Consider the following 18034-nt stretch of genomic DNA (forward strand, 5'->3'; position numbering starts at 1 on the left):
TGTTAAGAACCATAATGTTCAATGGATTCCATTGCATATAGATAGAAACTTCATTTTGTACCAGTTTTCTTGTTGTTGTTAAAATTTGTTGATTTAATTGCTGCCATCGCCCTCCCCCTCCCAGTGGGTATTAGTCATTTTACTTGGTTGAGTCATCCGTTTCCTTGGAAACACAGATTAATATAGTCATTATTTTATTGGTTGCACTTAAAGCTGTGAATGGAAGAGCAATGTTGTCGATAGGTTATTACAGAAAGGGATAGAGAACATTCCAGATCTTGACCCTCTGTCAAGGTTATTCATTATATAACTTAACCATTCTGCTCTCTACTTCTCTATCTATAAAACTGATTTCAAGTTAATATTTGAGCATCTTCTTACATGTCTTATGTGGTTTAAGTTGTTTTAAGACCCACAGATGCATAGTTCTCAGCCCAAAGTTTGATGGCATTTTGTTTGCTCTGACAAAGTTTGCTCCTACTGGATGCCCTTCTAGCTTTCCTTCTCTTCCATCCTCATGTTTCATAGTGGGCCACATTGAAAATTTCCAGATGCCCCTTGACATGTCAAAGATTGGAAGACTGTAGATTTTTCCTTCCTCAGCTCTGCTGATCCAAACTCTCCCTGATTGAATTTCTTTCATCCGACCTCAGAAATAATTTCATTTTCATTGGTTGCCAATCATTTATTTCCTTTAGCTGGCCCATCATTGGCTGAATGGGGAGAATAAGGAAAAGTCAGTTCTGTCTTTATCATTAGCAATATAGCAAGAGCAACAATATTATTTCTTGTTATTTAAAGTATAGAGTACTCTTTTGCCCATTGACTACAGATTTCATCCACCACATACACATCTTAGTCCTTCATTCCAGTGGGAAATTGAGGTAAGATAATAAAGAAGAGAAGATTAAAAGATCATTATGTAAGTAATTAAACCTAAGGGAATCTTAAAAATACATTCTGTGAGGATTTTTGTAAAGACACATTTGTTTCTATATGAGATAGTTTAGGCCTAGTTATCCCTGTGGATTTGCTTCTTATGTTAAAATTTCATACACACACATTTTGGTAACACAAAAGGGACATCACAGATTTGTGAGCTTAGTGTTAGAAAAGTCCATGGAGATATCTGGTGCAACATGGCACCCACTACATGCCTGACATTTGATCACATCTACTTTGTTTGATCCCTTTCAGTTAACAGGAAACTTAAATACCCCTCTAGACAGCCCATTGAATCTTTGGAGTGCTCTTTTAGAAAATTCTTGCCTACACTGAACTGAAATCCACCTTCATAAAACATCCACTCAGAAACAGCAAATGTTAGCATCTGCAGCAGCTTGGCAGCCACTCCTCTCTTATTCCTGACGTGTTTCCATGTGTGTGAAGACAGACCTCATAGGTTCCTGAGCTTCCTCTTCTTCAGTGTGAACATCCCCAAGTCAACTATTTCTTATCAATTATGACTTCATTTCTTCTTCCTTGGATTATGGCCTCAGGGCCATAGTTTGGTTTTCTGAAACTAATAGGGATAATTATATAAGTGAAAATAGGAGGCACCATATCAAGTCCTTTGTAAGAATTCAAATATGAATATCCCCCTTGCTTTCCTCTCAACTTCTAATTTCACAAATCTATTAGAAAACCTATTAAGCATGAATGGAAATGATTTATTCTTTATAAAAACCTCATGCTGTTATTGTTCATGATGCTGATATTCTCCAGATATTTATTTTGTCCTTCCCTCAAAATGAAAGAAAGATGAAAATAAGAACCTGGCAAATGTTTCTTGGTACCTTGAGTAACTTGGACTCAACAAATGTCAATGTGACATAAAAATTTCTCTTGCAATTCTACCGTTTCTTTTACAGTGACTGGTTAATATTTCCTCCATCGTTCTCAGGACTTGACTCCCGTCCCTGACTAGGGATCGAGTGGAACTAGAGTAGCACCCACTTAGGAGCAGTTAGCATGCAGAAGGCCAGGGAAACTTGCAGAGCATGCTACTGAAGGAACAAATGGAGTCTGGATTTTGAGAACTTGGAAAATAACTGAGAAATGGCCAAGAATCATCCTTTTGTCAGCAACACTGGAGCAACAAATAGAGAAACACTCCATGTAGATGAAATAGGTGGTGACCTTACCAGGGTGAGCTCATGTATTAGTGGTAGCACTCAACGGTTCCCTCCCCTTGACCCAGAAACATCTTTGCTGGCCTTCCACGGTGCCCAAATTCCCGCTCTAAGAAATGTGTTCCCTTGAGTTGCCACATTGCATCTTTAAGAGTCCCCAACACAGGAACCTCTGTTAGAATGACCTGTCAAGCTAAAATCATCATTAGTCCTTGGGCACGGATTCATTTGTTGGATTGGTTTCCAAGGAACGGCCAGCTAAAAACAGGGCCCGAAAACACAGGACAGGTAAGAAGTGAGAGGGGCAAGGGACAGAGCCAGAGCATGAGGGAAGATAGTCTTAGGTGAGGGTTGCTGGAGTGGGAAGCTCTAAGAAGTCAACAAATGGCAGAAGTGGGAACTCAGTCTTCAAAGGAAGAATATCGCAGAAAGATGAGTAGGGAGGGAAGACCACTTTGGGACATCAAATATTTCTGGCTAATCATAACAACATGCGGTTGAGTGCTATGGCCACCACAGAGCAGGCCAGGCAAACTCACAATGCCAGGTCACTATGCAGCAACTCCACAGTAGGCATATTCTCTCTTTCTCCATCCCTCACCTCACAAAAGTAGAAAAGAAGGGGTCGAACCTGATGCTAAGTGAAAGAAGCCAGTCACAAAAGGGCACATATTCTATGAGTCCATTTATATGAACCACCCAGAATAAGCAGATGCATAGAGGCAGATTCATCACTGCCTGGGCCTGGGGCAGGTCGGGAATAGGTATTGACTGCTAATGGGTATGGGCTTTCTTCCTGAGGTGATGAAAATGTTCTGGAATTGGGTGATGGCGATGGTGGCACAACTCTCTGAGTGGTACTAGAAACTGCTGAATTGTACTTTTTGGAAGGGTAAATTTTATGGTATGTGAATTATATCTCAATAATTTTTTTAATTAAAAAAGAATAGATGGCCCTTTTAATCATCTTGAATCTGAGAAAATCCAAGATCGGCTTAAAGACCCTACCATGGGGAACATTTCTTGCTCGAAAAAAGATTCACAGTTCCACTCCTTTCTCCTCCTAAGTGGTGGCCAGCTTCAAGTCAGTGAGTTGCCAGGCAGCAGTGCCTACGGATGGGCCCAGGCACTTGTGAAGAGCTCACACTGGCACCTCAGCATGTAGTCAGTTGCTAGCTAGACAACGAACTGACTTTGGTGGTGGCTCAATCCTGAATCGATAACTGTAAGTAATTCTGAGACAGAACAAGGTCACTCACTGGAAATAAATTCCGTCATTTTCACTTCCTCCTTCTGAGATGTTAATGAGAGAAGCTGCTCTGCATAATACGGGACATCTTTCCAAATTCACAGCGACATTCTTGGCAGGATCAGAAGCAGCTGCAAGAAAGTCAAACCACTCTCCTCCTCACCCCTTGCCATTACCATTTCAAAACCCTTTGTAGCCACACAAATGGTTCTGTACCAAGAGAATCTTCATTTTGGATGAAGCCATGTCTTAATGAGGTCTTTCTAGTATTTCCACAACTAAACTTCCTTTGGGAAATGATTGGAGCCAGCCTGGAGCACACTCACCTGCTAATTTAGAGGCTACAAAAACAAGCAAGTGTGTACTGATAAAGAAACTCAAAAAGGTCCAAATGCCTGAGGCCAGATTTCTAATCAGAGCTCCCAGCCTTACCTTTTGACCTTTTGTGTCAAACCACAGGATGCCTACCCTTTTGAGGCAGGAAAGAGAAGAGTCAGTGGATCCTGACCTGTGGCCCAACTAGTAAAATCCCAGGAAGATTTTCTTTAAAAAGAGTTGAATCAGTAGGAGCAGATAGCTTCAGATGAAATCATTTTGTATCTTCTCTTCTTCCCTGAAATTCTGAAGAATAAGAACATTTTCTGGTTTAGATAAAAAGATGTATTACCTTCATGTTTTTTTTTTTTTTAAATGACACAAAGGGCCAGATTTAAAAGGATTTTCAAATTAAAATGACTGTATTTCACAGATGATTATAGCCTTTTAATTCAGGGCAGATTTGACCCAAAGTCAGGCCTGTACATAGACTGCATCCCCGATGTGAGAAGCTTCATCTCAGGTCCCAGAGTACCTTGTGCCAAGACACTTACCAATGAGGGGCCCCCAAAGTGGTCTGCTTCTTCTGACCTGATGGGCCTGTTTTGCTGACCCCAGTTGCCCCTTTAGAGCACAGAGCTTTAGAAGACACAAGACCTTAGTAGTTGATGTTCATGATGTTTTACTGAAGCTCATCCGATGCAGCAGTTTCGATACCAGGGACATTCTGCCATGGTCTAGGAGAAAACATATATACTTTTCATTTAAGTTTTTGAGTATCGCTAAGGAATGTGCTGCTGTACACAAGAGATGTCTCTATCTTATCTCTGAGATCATATAAGTGGCTTTGGGATAGATTTGGGATGTCTGTTGCACACAAGGCTTGATTTTACATTTTGGTGAATGGCTTTCAAAACAGACTCTGGAATGGTCAGAATCTTTGTAGTGGCTACTTCTTCAAAGCCGGTGGTTCTTAAACCTTTTTCTGTATCAGAATCACCAGCTGGGTTTGTTAAAAATCAAATTCCCGAGCCCCACTTCCACTTCGAGGTTCTGACTGGGGAGAACCCCAGGAAACTGCGCATAGAGCGGGAACCCAGGTGGTTCTGATGAAGATGTTCCAGAGAGAAAAAACTGCCTTCGAGCTCTGCCCACCCACCAAGCAGGATAGCCAATCACCCTGACGCCATCTTAGGAGGAGAAGCCAGGAGGGGTCAGGTCCACTTTGGCTTGTACATCTAATGAAATGATCCCCATGGAGTCTCTAATAGCCACAAACTGAGTTAGAACTGGGTGTGTCTGGTTGAATTTGGCTTGTTGAATGATACTGATGACTCTCTATTTGTTTTTACTTGCCACTCGTGGATAACCTTGTGCACCCTAGAAACAGAGATACCAGACATAGGTAAGCAAACCACACCGGCAGCGACCTAATGCCCCTTCTTGCCTAACAGGCCACCTCCTAATAACGGGCTAACAGGGAGATTTTAGTTTTTAAGTAAAGTGAAAGGAATAATGTGAAAGCACGTTTAGAAGTTAGGATTCAGGTAAGTGTCTGACAAAAGAAGAGAGCTCCACTGAGTGGGAATTTGCTGGAGGATCAGCCTGTATCGAAAAGAAGACAAGATAAGTGAGACCTGGCAGTTCAGTACTTCATGGGAAAGCAAAGTCTTAAATCTCATTATGTTTTCCTTAGGTGATATCACAAATGAGTCTGTAAGTTCAAATAGATTCAATGTTTTCAAGCTGCGGTAGTAAGGGAGGTGATACGGCAATCTTCTCAGATCCAGAAATATAGTTGGCGAGTGTATTAAAAGACAGTGACCATGATGACCTTCTTGAATAAGATTTTTCCTCTTTCCTTTTGTGTGACCTCATGGTTTCTATTTCTTCCCACCAAAAAGAAGTAATAGAAAACTTTAAACCAACCATTTACCGACAATGACACAGAGCTCTGAAATCAATCATAATGAGCATTTCTATTCAATTTGTTTATGCATTACACTTGTCAAAACTGTTCTAAATTACCTGAAATTGCAAAGGAGAAAATTGAATTTGTTCACTTCCGAATGCCAATTGTCATCAAAATGGCACTGATAGGGTTTTTAATTTGGATTTCGTTTGAGAGATGCCACTTCCTAAATGCCAGTGCACAAGCTCAGCCTCGCTACTTTGGCATAACTGATTCTTTAAGCAAATTAACTTGGTTGTCAAATTGCTTCCTGGTTAAGTGTTGCACAGTATTAATTATAAGCATTAATTGCCCATTTAACAATCTATGTGATTTTAACTAGCATGAATGAAGTGATCTTTGCTAAGTTGAAGGGCATTGCTCAAATGCAAAGCTAACCAGAAGGTGACAATAAGTCTAACACTGAAGTTATAAAAGAAATCTTCACATATCTCAAATTGCAATATGCATGTGGACACAAGGGATTAGAACAAATTGAAATGTAGTCCAGCAGTTTTCTTTCTCCGGTATGGCATGTTTTTAAAAAGTGGAAAGAAACCAATCTCCAAAGAGCTCAAGTGCACTTGGGAAATGGCAAGAAATTACATATCAATATAGGAGACCTTCCTGACTGTTAGCTGTCAAGAAAATAACATTAATCAGATTTGAATTTTGTGTGTTGGGCTATTTCATTTTCTAAAGGCCAGCACACAAAATTTTAAAACAGCCTAGCTGAGCAAAATAGAATATGTTGCTCAGTTAGAAGAAGGCAGGAACATTTTTTTTTTTGCCATCTTCAGGACTAAAGTATTCCAAAGGTACTTTGTACACACAGTCACATAGGATCTAATCTAGTCTCAGTCAGGGCATAGTCTTGTTAGTGACCCTGGGCAAGCCCTCTATGTGTCTGGGTTTCCCCAGCTGAGATTTGAGGAGAATGATAATTTTAACTTCCCTCTCAGGCACATTGGGGATATTCAATAATAAATGAATGTAATGCATTCCAAAGTGCTTTTCTGCGAATAACATTTCTCTTGGAAAAATAGCCTATGGACTTTTCCTAAACAAAACATGATTAATCTGGCTCCACTGAAACTTCCACCAACTGGCTACCAAAATATTGAAGGGTGTTTCAGGGAAAGGTTGTGACCCCCTTTGTATTCTAGAAAGATCTTATGGGCACTGGAGAAATTTTATTCTGAAGGCAAAAATTCAACTAAATATGTAAAAACTTTTACCCAAACCCCTATTTAAGCAGTCTTTGCTACAGAGATGCCTTGTCTGATATGACTGCCAAGTCAATTCTGGAGTCTGTTGGGGCCCTTTACAGTTTATTTACAGCAGCTGCCATGGTGGTTCCAGGGTTGAAGATGTCCCTGGAATCTACTGAATTCTCTTATTTGATGAAGTGAAGGTAAGTAGAAAAAAATCAAGTATTCCAATAGGATCTGATTTTTTTCCAATTAAAACTATAAACTGGGTCTCAAATCAGTATCTGCTAGCTTTTACTATCATTAACATACACAGATATGCTTAGAGGGCAAATATAATTACAAATATAATCAGAAACATGCCAGTCCTTAAGGGCAACTTAATTACCCTGATGATTCTCTCCCTGCCATTTTGCTGGGGTAGGTAGCCAAGACCTGGACACTTCTGTGTATTAGTTAGTTTCATGTCCTACAGTTTAGTTCAGAAGTAACTGAACATTAACCCTGTCAGACAGTCTGTTGGCACTGAAGACAAAGATGAATATGGTTCCTGCCTTCAAAGAGTGTACAGTGTAGTTGGAGAGATGTGAAAAAAATAGTGCTTACACCTAGCACTCACATCTTGGTTTCCAGTACCATTCTCCAACATAAGGAACCAGGGGTCTTTAGCAAAATGATTCATTCCAGTACTCGGGCAGAGACTATAAAAGATGAACCTTGAGCAACTTTTAATGCCAAAAAGTAGAGAAGGACTAAAACAAAAACAAAACAAAACAAAAAACCTCCACACTGATGGATGTATGTCAAAGTGTCTCACAAGCCAACAGGAACAGTGGCCAATGCCAGAGGCGTTTGAACAACAAAGTAAAGTAGCACTGGGTTGTAATGAAAAAAAAAATAAAACAAATATCCATCTTTACTGATACAAATGAACACCTGAATTCATAAATAAGTGGAGGAGAAAAGATAAAGCTCTCATACAGAAGATTTCCAAGTTGTTTATGTAGACACTCTACCCTCAAGGAGGTGGAGTATAATTCCCTACCCCTCAAGTGTTGCCTTCAGAGAGTGACTTCCTTCCAAAAAGCACAATCTGGAAATTGGGAGAGAAAGAGTGACTTTACACTGGAGAAACCTGATAAACTCTACCTCAGCCAGGTGATCAAGGTCAACATCGACAGTGATAAGTCATGTTGAGTTATGTATCTTTGATTTGATTTGATGAGAATGGCACTTTACCCCTATGGTCTTCCCCTCCAAAACCTATAACCTCTGTCTAACCAGGAGGGAAAAAATTAGACACATTCCAGTAGAGGGAATCCTATAAAATACCTGACCAATACTCCTTAAAACAGTTAAGGTCATAGAAACAAGTCTGAGAAACTGTCATAGCCCAGGGGGCCTAAGGAGACATGATGACTAAATATAAAATTTGGTATCCTAGATGGAATCCTGGAACAGGAAAAGGACATTAGGTAAAAACTAAGGAAATCTGAATAAAATATGGACTTCAGTTTATCTCTAAAAACAATGCTAATACAATATGACAGGTGTTGATAAGTCATATGTCCCTCCTCTCAGCTCTTATCTTTCTTCCTCTACTTCTGCTTTCACACTTGACAATCATAGCCTGTTTGCTGAACCAACTCCCCGCTTGGACCATGAATTTCATGAAGAAAGGGGCTGTATCACACAGAGAAGTCTACAGACCACAGCATAGTTCTCGGCACATTAGTGCACTTAGTAAATACTTCTTCATAAATGAATGAACAATTTCATGATTAGTGGTACTAAGGAAGGAACTCAGATGAAAGAGGAGAGGCTTAGATAATGACCATGAAGATAAAGAGAAGTGGAAAGATTGGAGAAGAGTTTAGGAGGTAAAATTTTTAAAAGCACGATGTTTTACTGGATATGGAGAATGATGGAAAGAAGGAGTGAAGAATAGGTCCTGGCTTTGACAACCAGGCATTGGCCAGGATTTAGGGCTGTGAGCACATCAGAGATAAACAAGTTTGCTTTCCTCCAAGCTTACATGGTCTATTACAAAAAAAATTAATTTGTAACCCCCAAAATATGGGTAAATGCAGTATAAATAACCCAGACTGGAGATTTGGGAAGGCTTTCTTCAGGAGATGATAACTGAATAGAGCCTTAAAAGGCATGTGAGGATTTACTAAGTGAAGAAAGGCTTGTCTACCACACCAAGAACATTAAAAAGTTTTTAGGGTTTTTAAAGATAGGGATCCAACCTTAGGATCAAGCAAAATATCCCCCAAACCAACATTACCCCAGTCATCGAAAAAATGGGATTAGGAAGAATCAAAATGAATGAATGAGCTCAGCCATGTACACAGATAAAAATATCACAAGAGATCCCATGCAAATATGTAACTGAAGAGTTTCAGGAATATCAAAATCCAATCAAGGTAGCTTTACCATCACCTTTAAAAGGTGCAGTTGATTGTGAATATAACCCTCCAAAAAGGTCAAATATAATCAGTTCTACTATGTCCTGAAAGAAGACAAAATGGATTAGAAAAATGTGGTCAACTAAAAAAAGGAAGATTGGAGAGGAAAAGTTTGGCAATGCATTTCCAGCACAGCCCTCCATAAACAACATGTCTTTCAATTTACAATAGGACCCTGGAGGCTGATAGGGTCCCCAGTGAGGTCAGAAGCCTGGAGAAGTAGGGTTCTGAAGGATGGGAAGGCAGGAAAGAAGGACTTCTGTTTGGGATTTGTTGAGTTTGAGGTGACTGTGAGCCATCCAGGCAGGATTGGAGCAGTATTGATGAAAAAAAAATTATTTCATGGGATTTTCTCTCATCTGCTTCTTTCTCTGCTCCCCAAATGAAAGGTATTGAAATGTCAGCTTCATTTCAGTTTAGCAGTATACACTGAGTTTTTTTTAATACCCAAGCCCCTTACTAGAAAACCAAAGGAGTATCCATTCTCTCAGTACATGAGGAAGAAGATACATTTTTTTTTTCGTCTCTTAAGAGAATTTTCCATTTGCAACAAAAAACAGATCCCAGGGAATGCATATTGGACAAACTGCTTTGAATAACTTTACTTTTCTCTCCCTTAGCACAAGTCCTGCTCACAAATACTATCTGGCTATGGACCCTATGTCTGAATCACTTTATCTATCAGACACCAACACTCGAAAAGTCTACAGGTTGAAATCTCTTGTGGAAGCGAAAGATCTGTCCAAGAATTTTGAAGTGGTGGCAGGAACAGGTGATCAGTGCCTTCCCTTTGACCAGAGTCACTGTGGAGATGGCGGAAAAGCATCGGAAGCTTCACTGAACAGCCCTCGAGGTAAAAAAAAAAAAAAAAAAAAAAAAAAAAAAAAAAAAAAATTAAATCCTTTGTTCATCTAAAGACTTCATTTGGCTTCACAAAATCCCAAGACTGTTGCCATACTGTAGTCCATCTATCTCAATATTGCTTCTGACACACATTGTCTCTGGAGTCCATCCCAGAAGATAGGCATGGTCAAGGCTAATTTCTAGGTAATATGCATTCATATAGTCAAAAGTGTTATTAAAATGTCAAAATGTTTATTTTCCTTTCTGCCTAGGATAACAAATTCAAGTTTTGGATTGGGGGAGGAGATGATTTTGCCTTCTGTGGGAACTTGACCTTACTGTCGTCTGTCCTAAATTTATTCCTCAATCTTCAAGAGCCAATCCTCAATTCTGTTGCCTGGGATTTGTGAATAGATCTGTGTTCTCTCCATCAGCTTCATGATTTTATAGACTTGGAATCATATTCCCATCTTAGGCCACTAAGCAGAAGTATGGTCAACTTTAAATGTTATCATATATTGTCCACCCTATCTCCTTAATTATTTAAACATTATTCTCTGTTCCTTCTCCATGATGGGGTGTGTGTGTATGTGTGTGTGTGTGTGTGTGTGTGTGTGTGTGTGAGAGAGAGAGAGAGAGAGAGAAATGCACACACACACACATGCAAACTTTTACTTTAGTAGGTTTTATTAAGTATTCATTTGGTGGGTTTTAAGAACCAGCGTGGTCCTTTTAAACTATTACACAGATAAAACACATTGGTTGCAGAAAAATTAGAAAAAAGAGAGTGCAAAAAATATTTTTAATTAAAGTCACCCATAATTCTACCATATACAGAAACCAACTGTTAATATTTTGGCATATATCCTTCTATACTTTTTCCTGTGCATATCATATATTTTATTTTCTAATAATGGAATCAGAGTACAGAGTGCTATTCTATAATCTGCTTTTCACACTTAATATATTATGAACATCTTTCCATGCCAAAAAGTATAGTGAGGTCAGTGTGTTTCATTTGTTAGATGGTCACTTATTTCAAATATTAAGAGGTTACTCTTTAGCCAGTTGACATTTGCCATATGGGTATTAAATTCCAACTATAATCAGAGTTTAAAGCCTTCCCTTTCTTCAAGGCCATATTCAAGTCCTATGTCTTTTGTAAATCCCCTCTGGCTAACCCCAGCCCATTAAATCTGAATTTCTCTAACAGGGTCTACACCACCCAATTACTACTAGATTGTATTTTGCCTTCTTTTACTTCCCGGTTCTTTCACGAATGGGAGGTTTTTTATTACGAAGGCAAGCTACTTGAGCTGAGAAACTACATCTAATATTTCTTCTAAATCTTCCCCACTTCCCCAGCAATATCTTGTACAATGTGGGATCCCCTATATATGCTTGTGATGTAATTGATCAGTTAGGTAACGCTTATGTATATCAAATATTCCCAAAAGGAATTTCAATGACATTTTAAAAATATGGCATTTCTTTCCCAAAAGGAATATAAGCCCCACAAGTATCATGGTAGAGTGTTTTAAGATGTTTCTTGTCTGGTGCCAGCTCTCATTCCTTACACATAGTAGGTTCACAATACATATTTGATGAGTGAATGCATAACTCAGGTGCAACATATAATCAACTCATCTTTCAAGGAAATGTATCGGGCTAGGTCCCACCTTTAACACAGGTTTAAAACTCTTGCAGGTATTATAAGGATTTCTGCATAAGAAATAGGGAGGAATCAAGCTTGTATTGTGCCTGAAATTGACATCCTCCTGAGTTGCTACTCGTATGAAAACCGCTCATCTCACCTACCACATTCAACCTGCCACATAAAGGAATGAATATCTCGGCTTTTCCAAATAGAGCAAATAATTGGCTCACTGCAGCTTTTTTTCTTTTTTCTTTTGCTTGGAAAGCAGCAATAATAGAGTCCTGATGAACAGGATTTACATGAACTCTTAAAGCATCAGTAATGAGAGTGCCAAAATTTATATATGTATTAAAGTTAATATTAAACTAAGTTTTTCTTCTTGTTATGGCTAGTAGTACATTTTCTTTTGGCTTGATTTACTCATCTTTCTATCCAAGAGTGGCCTTTATAATAATCCAGTACACTTTATTCATCCCAAAGCAGACAGGATCCCTAAGAACATCTGGCTGAGGCTTCGGAGAGCTGAATGTCTAATCCAGCCAAGACAGCTTTCACATAACCTACTGAAGCTGATGTTGACAACATCTGCTCTAATCTAGTCAATGAACGAGGATATTTAAAGGAGGGGAATGTGTGGCTCATATTCAGTATCCACCACATCTTCTTCAACCATTTTAACAGTATTTGAAGACCCTGTTAGGGATCTTCAAAATCACTCAGAAGGCAGAACCTGTGTCCAGACATCCGTTGCTCTTGAAATTGCTGGTCAGAACACTCAGATGTCTAGCTAGGGCACCTTTCTCTGTGCTGAATACAGACAGCACTCAACCTTGGCAATGAATCAGAAGTGAGAGTCTCATTATATGGAATGCTGCACGGCAATTTCATAGACTTCTGTAGAAGAAGGGAAAATCATGCAAGAAGTCATTAAAGCACAGTGTCCAAATTGAGGGAAGAGTATTGCTAATAGCTAATGATATCTTTGAGGTTCTCCTGCAGGTTCTTTATCTCTCAAGTAAGACCAGTTGGTTTGTTTGGTTTGGTTTGGGTTTGGTTTTTTTGCTTTACAACTACCAAGCACATCAGCTCCTTCTTCCTTCCCCCATAGAAAGACAGCAAATGTTTAACGGATTTCTTTAAGGAGAGGTTTGATTTTTCTCTCCACCAAGAAGCTAATAAGGAAAAGCTGTAGATCAGTAGAAAATGGAAATGTACATCTAGGGAGTACAATTTCTAGGTTAGGAAAGAGAGCTTGCTCTAAGACTTTAACAAGCAACATACTGCAATTATAGGCAGGCTCTCCAACATGTCCTTAATTATGCAAGGTAAGTCAAATAAATGTTAATCTGTAAGACAGCTCATTTATTTTCTGAATCTATTCTAAAAATAGGATGAAATGAAATTTGCTTTTGAGATCATTCGTCCTAAAGTCGGAATAAATTATCAAATGGGATTAAAAACCAGTCAGCAAAAGGTAAAAGGTCAGAAACCACGGGATCTTTTTTCTTTCTTTTCCTTTTTTTTTTTTTTTTTTTTGAGAAATGGCAGCTAATTGTGATGAATGTCAGGTTAGGGAACCTAGACTTTCTTGTACAATCCATGTAGTCAGTGTTTTTCTGGATGACCCTGTGTAAGTCACTGAACCTCGCTGTGGTTTCATTTCCCAGAACACTAAAATAAACTTAATGATGCCATTGACTTGTTGTGTTACACTGGATTAGTCATTTAAACACTGGATCCTGAGATGTATCCATCAGTTGTGAACTTGAGGGTGTACGATGATCTCCCTCCCAGCTCTAGTGTATTACAACAACTATAGCTATAACTTTGCCTGCATTCCATGCTTTCCAATCCAGTACATCTAATCTCCATAAGTATGCAGAAGGTCAATTGCATTTCCCCCAGTTCTATAGATGAGGAAATAGAGACCCAGACAGGTTAAGAAACTTACCCAAGTTCTCACAGTGTACAGATAACATTGGAATTCAAAACTGTGATGGGTTGGGGGAAGGCCTGTGATGCCTCCACCATACCTCATAAATCCATGATATCTGTTAGGTATTCTGGGAGGGTAAGAAATATTGGAAAATGTTTTTTATTTTTATTTGCAAGATATAGGACTTTTAGTCAAGTTTCCTTTTCCTATTAAAATTATTTTTCTGAGGTTTCTGACCTAGCAGTGTACATAGTAGAAGACACAGCATTTACATAGTCTCTAAATGTAATTATTCAAATAAATCTTCACGGGCGCCTGGGTGGCTCAGTGGGTTAAGCCGCTGCCTTCAGCTCAGGTCATGATCTCAGGGTCCTGGGATCGAGTCCCGCATCGGGCTCTCTGCTCAGCAGGGAGCCTGCTTCCCTCTCTCTCTCTCTCTCTGCCTGCGTCTCTGTCTACTTGTGATCTCTGTCAAAATAAATAAAATCTTTAAAAAAAAAAAAAAACAAATAAATCTTCAGGAAACCTTGTCACATCTCTTTGGAAGATTCTGCAGTTAAGAATTTCACCAACTTTTTCTTAAGGGATGCAGGCAGGAAGGCTTCCCTTTATTAAATTTCTTGATTACAACTAGTAACTACAAATTTTGTTTAAAGGAGAAATGGAAGACTCCCTGAATAGAATTTCATGTAAGATAGCCCCTGGGTACTTCTCCTGGGAATAAGTCTTTATCTGATCCAGTTTTACGCACTTTGAGTTGAATTCCAATAAAGAGAAACATTTGCCATTTTACTCATCAATACTTCAATGTAATGGGGCAAGGAAAAAAGTTTAGCAAAGAGGCTGATGGTGTGCTAATCCCTGGCATTGTGTATGAGTTTGAACTGACTTTGAAAGATGCTTTTAAAACATGCATGGATGATGTAGTTGAAACTTAGGTTCCATTTATTATTTTTACTGCAACTTTCCTTAATTCTACAGAGAACTCAAACTAATGAGTCATGTAATAGATGACCAAGTATTTAAGCAGAATGTGAAATGGTACTAGGTGGGAATATAAAATAAAATTTGTGACAAGCTGAATACATTTTTTTAAAGTAGATACAGAGGGTGAAGGAGTGACTGGACAAGATGAAATTAATCAACGACTTAATTTGGTTCTCTTGGACCTCACCAAGGATTCTATCTCTACTTTCATGTGACTCTTTAAGCATACTGACCTCCTAACTCAGGAGGACTTAGGCAATATCCAGATCAGTGCAAACAACTCTTGCGCCATTCCCTAGCGGGGAAATGATCCTTAAATCTTGACAGCTCCCAGAGTGTTTTTAGGGTATTCATGACACTAATCATACAGGAGTCACTTTAACTTTATTAACAATTAAGAAACCATGGGCGCCTGGGTGGCTCAGTGGGTTAAGCCTCTGCCTTCGGCTCAGGTCATGATCTCAGGGTCCTGGGATCAAGGCCCGCATCGGGCTCTCTGCTCAGCGGGGAGCCTGCTTTCTCCTCTCTCTCTCTATGCCTGCCTCTCTGCATACTTGTGATCTCTCTCTCTGTTTCAAATAAATAAATAAAATCTTTAAAAAAAAAAAAGGGGGGGGGCGCCTGGGTGGCTCAGTGGGTTAAGCCGCTGCCTTCGGCTCAGGTCATGATCTCAGGGTCCTGGGATCGAGTCCCACATCGGGCTCTCTGCTCAACAGGGAGCCTGCTTCCCTCTCTCTCTCTCTCTCTCTCTGCCTGCCTCTCTGTCTACTTGTGATCTCTCTCTGTCAAATAAATAATAAATAAAATCTTAAAAAAAAAAACAATTAAGAAACCTGGGTAAGCTAAAGTGCAGACAAAAATAATCTGGTTTTTGTTCCTACCCATATATATTTGAGTTAGATCCTGAAGCTCTCCTGACTCCCTTCACATCTATGTGCTATTCTGAAAGGCTGGGTTTGGGGCTCATGGAAAGATGCTAAATCTCTATAGTGCAGTGTCTCAGGGACACCTTAGACACCTAATCCGTGTGTAAAGGAGAGAGTATAGTGCACAACAGGTAAGAGAATGTTCCTTTGGTTCTCCTGTGCAATGGAGAGCCGTAAGATTTTTCCAAAATTCCTTTAGGATCCATCACAGTGGCATAACCATTTGGATTGACGCTCGGGCCAGCACTCACCAAAATTACAGGCAAGCCACAACCTGAGTGAAATGAGTGGTACATTTAGGAAACTACAAATAAATCAGTGTTGTAAAAATATCCAAGGGTAATAAGAAGAGCAGGAGCAGGAACAAGAAGTTTGGGTTTTATCCTATAAGCAAAGGAGTTGAAGTGGGAGAGTGACATAATCATGGGATGCATGCATATTTGATAGACTGTCCTGGAGAAGGGGTAGTGCCTGCACAGGAGTGAGGCTGGGGCAAAGAAATCATAGATGTACTGATATTTATAAGACAGGCAATGGAAGGGAATCTAATGAAGGAGACAGAGAAGAAACCTTCATAAAAAAAAGAAAGTGAAGAAAAAAAAAAGAAAGTGAACAGAGCTTGGTATCCAGGAAGCCGAAGGAATCATTTGTTCCAAAAAGGTGTGGAAAACAGTATGACATGTTACACATTTGTAACCATTGGATTAGGCAATGAGAAGTGCATTGCTGACCGTGCTATTGGTGGTTTGCACAGCAATAGGGATGGAAGCCAGATTTCAGTAACTTAATGAGCCAGTAAGAGGAGAGAAAATAAATACTTCTAAATAAGATCTCTCGCCTGAGAAGTTTAGATGTGAGAGATGCAACGATAAGTAGGGAAAGGACAGGGCGTTCAGGGGAGGCTTCATCTATAGGAGATACATTATTGCTTATAGGTAAATGAAAAGATACAGAAGACAGAAAATAAATGATGAAACCAGGTCTGGAGGAAACGGGGAGGGAGTAGGTCTTGAAAGGGAGAGGAGATTAGAGAGACCGTGCTAAGATAATGAATGGTAGGTGTAATGATGTAGATAAGTTTGTAGGTAGAAGGAACTAGAAAGTTGATGGTACTCCATTCTAATAGCTTCAGTGTTCTCTGAGAACTGGATCTCTTCTGCTAAAAATGAGAAAGTAACATTAGGCAAGATTTGGGAGAGCCAATTTGTGAAGAAGGCTTTCTGGGTGAGATCATTCTACCACCTGGTTCCAAATTCCCAGCTCAGCTTCAAGGCATCTTCCATGAGAACTTTCCTCCCACAGCCTTGTCCTAGAATCAGAGGTGCCTTGAGAAAAATGTGTTTGACAAAGCCTTAAAATTCAGGCAAAATAATCGTTTTTTTTATTGCTCAGTGATCCTGTGCTATGTCCACTTCTGAAGATTCCTTTCCTAAACTATGTTTTTGATCTCTCCGTTTATGGTAGCTATACAAGAGGACTTCGTGCCTCTGAGACAACCAGAATGAGAGCTTAATGTGTTCCCCACAGTTGTTCTAATGCACCTGCCTATGAAGGTCAAAAGATTTTGACCTTATATTATGTCAGCAGCTAGAACTTGAGAACCTTTCTGCCTATTCTGTCAGAATCCTAAAGCCATCAAACTGTTGTTGTGGACAAGTCAGACAAAAGGAAGGCACCTACATTTAGCCTTGGCTAATTGGTCCAGGAAACATCAATGGTTGGTACAGAGAAACCTGTATTAAGTTCATTTAAGTTTTATAAAGCTACAAATACATTATTGAATGACTTTTTCTTCTACATTTATTTTAATTTTCATGCATGCATAATATTCTAGCAAACACAAAGATCATATTTTAGAGGCCAAATACCATCAGAAAGAAGTTCCCAGGTTCTGGAGTCAAACAGAACAGGATGCATATCCCAGATTCACCATTCATTAAATGTGTGACCTTGAATAAGTCACCTAAATTCCCTGAGCTATGGCTTCCTCATCTGTGAAGTTAGAATACTAATAGTGCCTACGCAACCGTGTTCAGTAATAGATGTGAAGTGCCTTGTAAAGCGCACTGCCCATCATGTAGTGTGGACACGTTAAATGTCACCTGCCATTATGACCAGGCTTGCTGTATTGTTGCTAATAACAGTTTTACTTATAATAGTAACCCAACCATGGAGTAAGTTACTTTGGAGGGAGGCAAGTTACATGTCCTTGAAAGTCAGTCTGAGACTTGATCATTTCCAAGGAAGAACGGTGCCACAAAAGAAGAACAAGTCAAAGTAGAGTGGAATTCTGGTATTGTATGTGATTTGACCAGTCAATCCTTCACCACCTTGAGATGCAGTAATTCTAGTGCTG

At 39.4% G+C, this 18034-nt stretch overlaps 1 protein-coding gene across 6 annotated transcripts in view; it reads left to right on the plus strand.

The window, feature by feature from the left end:
• The window catches only part of TENM1 (teneurin transmembrane protein 1), a 785443-nt gene that overhangs the window by 674493 nt on the left and 92916 nt on the right, over positions 1-18034 (plus strand). For 5 of the 6 annotated variants that reach the window (XM_047716031.1, XM_047716030.1, XM_047716033.1 and 2 more), the window contains 2 exons: positions 5081-5101; positions 9950-10182. In XM_047716031.1, coding sequence (XP_047571987.1) covers positions 5081-5101; positions 9950-10182 — 254 coding nt within the window. The remainder of the gene's footprint in view (positions 1-5080; positions 5102-9949; positions 10183-18034) is intronic. The other variant, XM_047716034.1, reaches the window with a different exon arrangement.

This window comes from Lutra lutra, chromosome X (genome assembly GCF_902655055.1).
Source record: "Lutra lutra chromosome X, mLutLut1.2, whole genome shotgun sequence".
Lineage (NCBI taxonomy): Eukaryota > Metazoa > Chordata > Mammalia > Carnivora > Mustelidae > Lutra > Lutra lutra.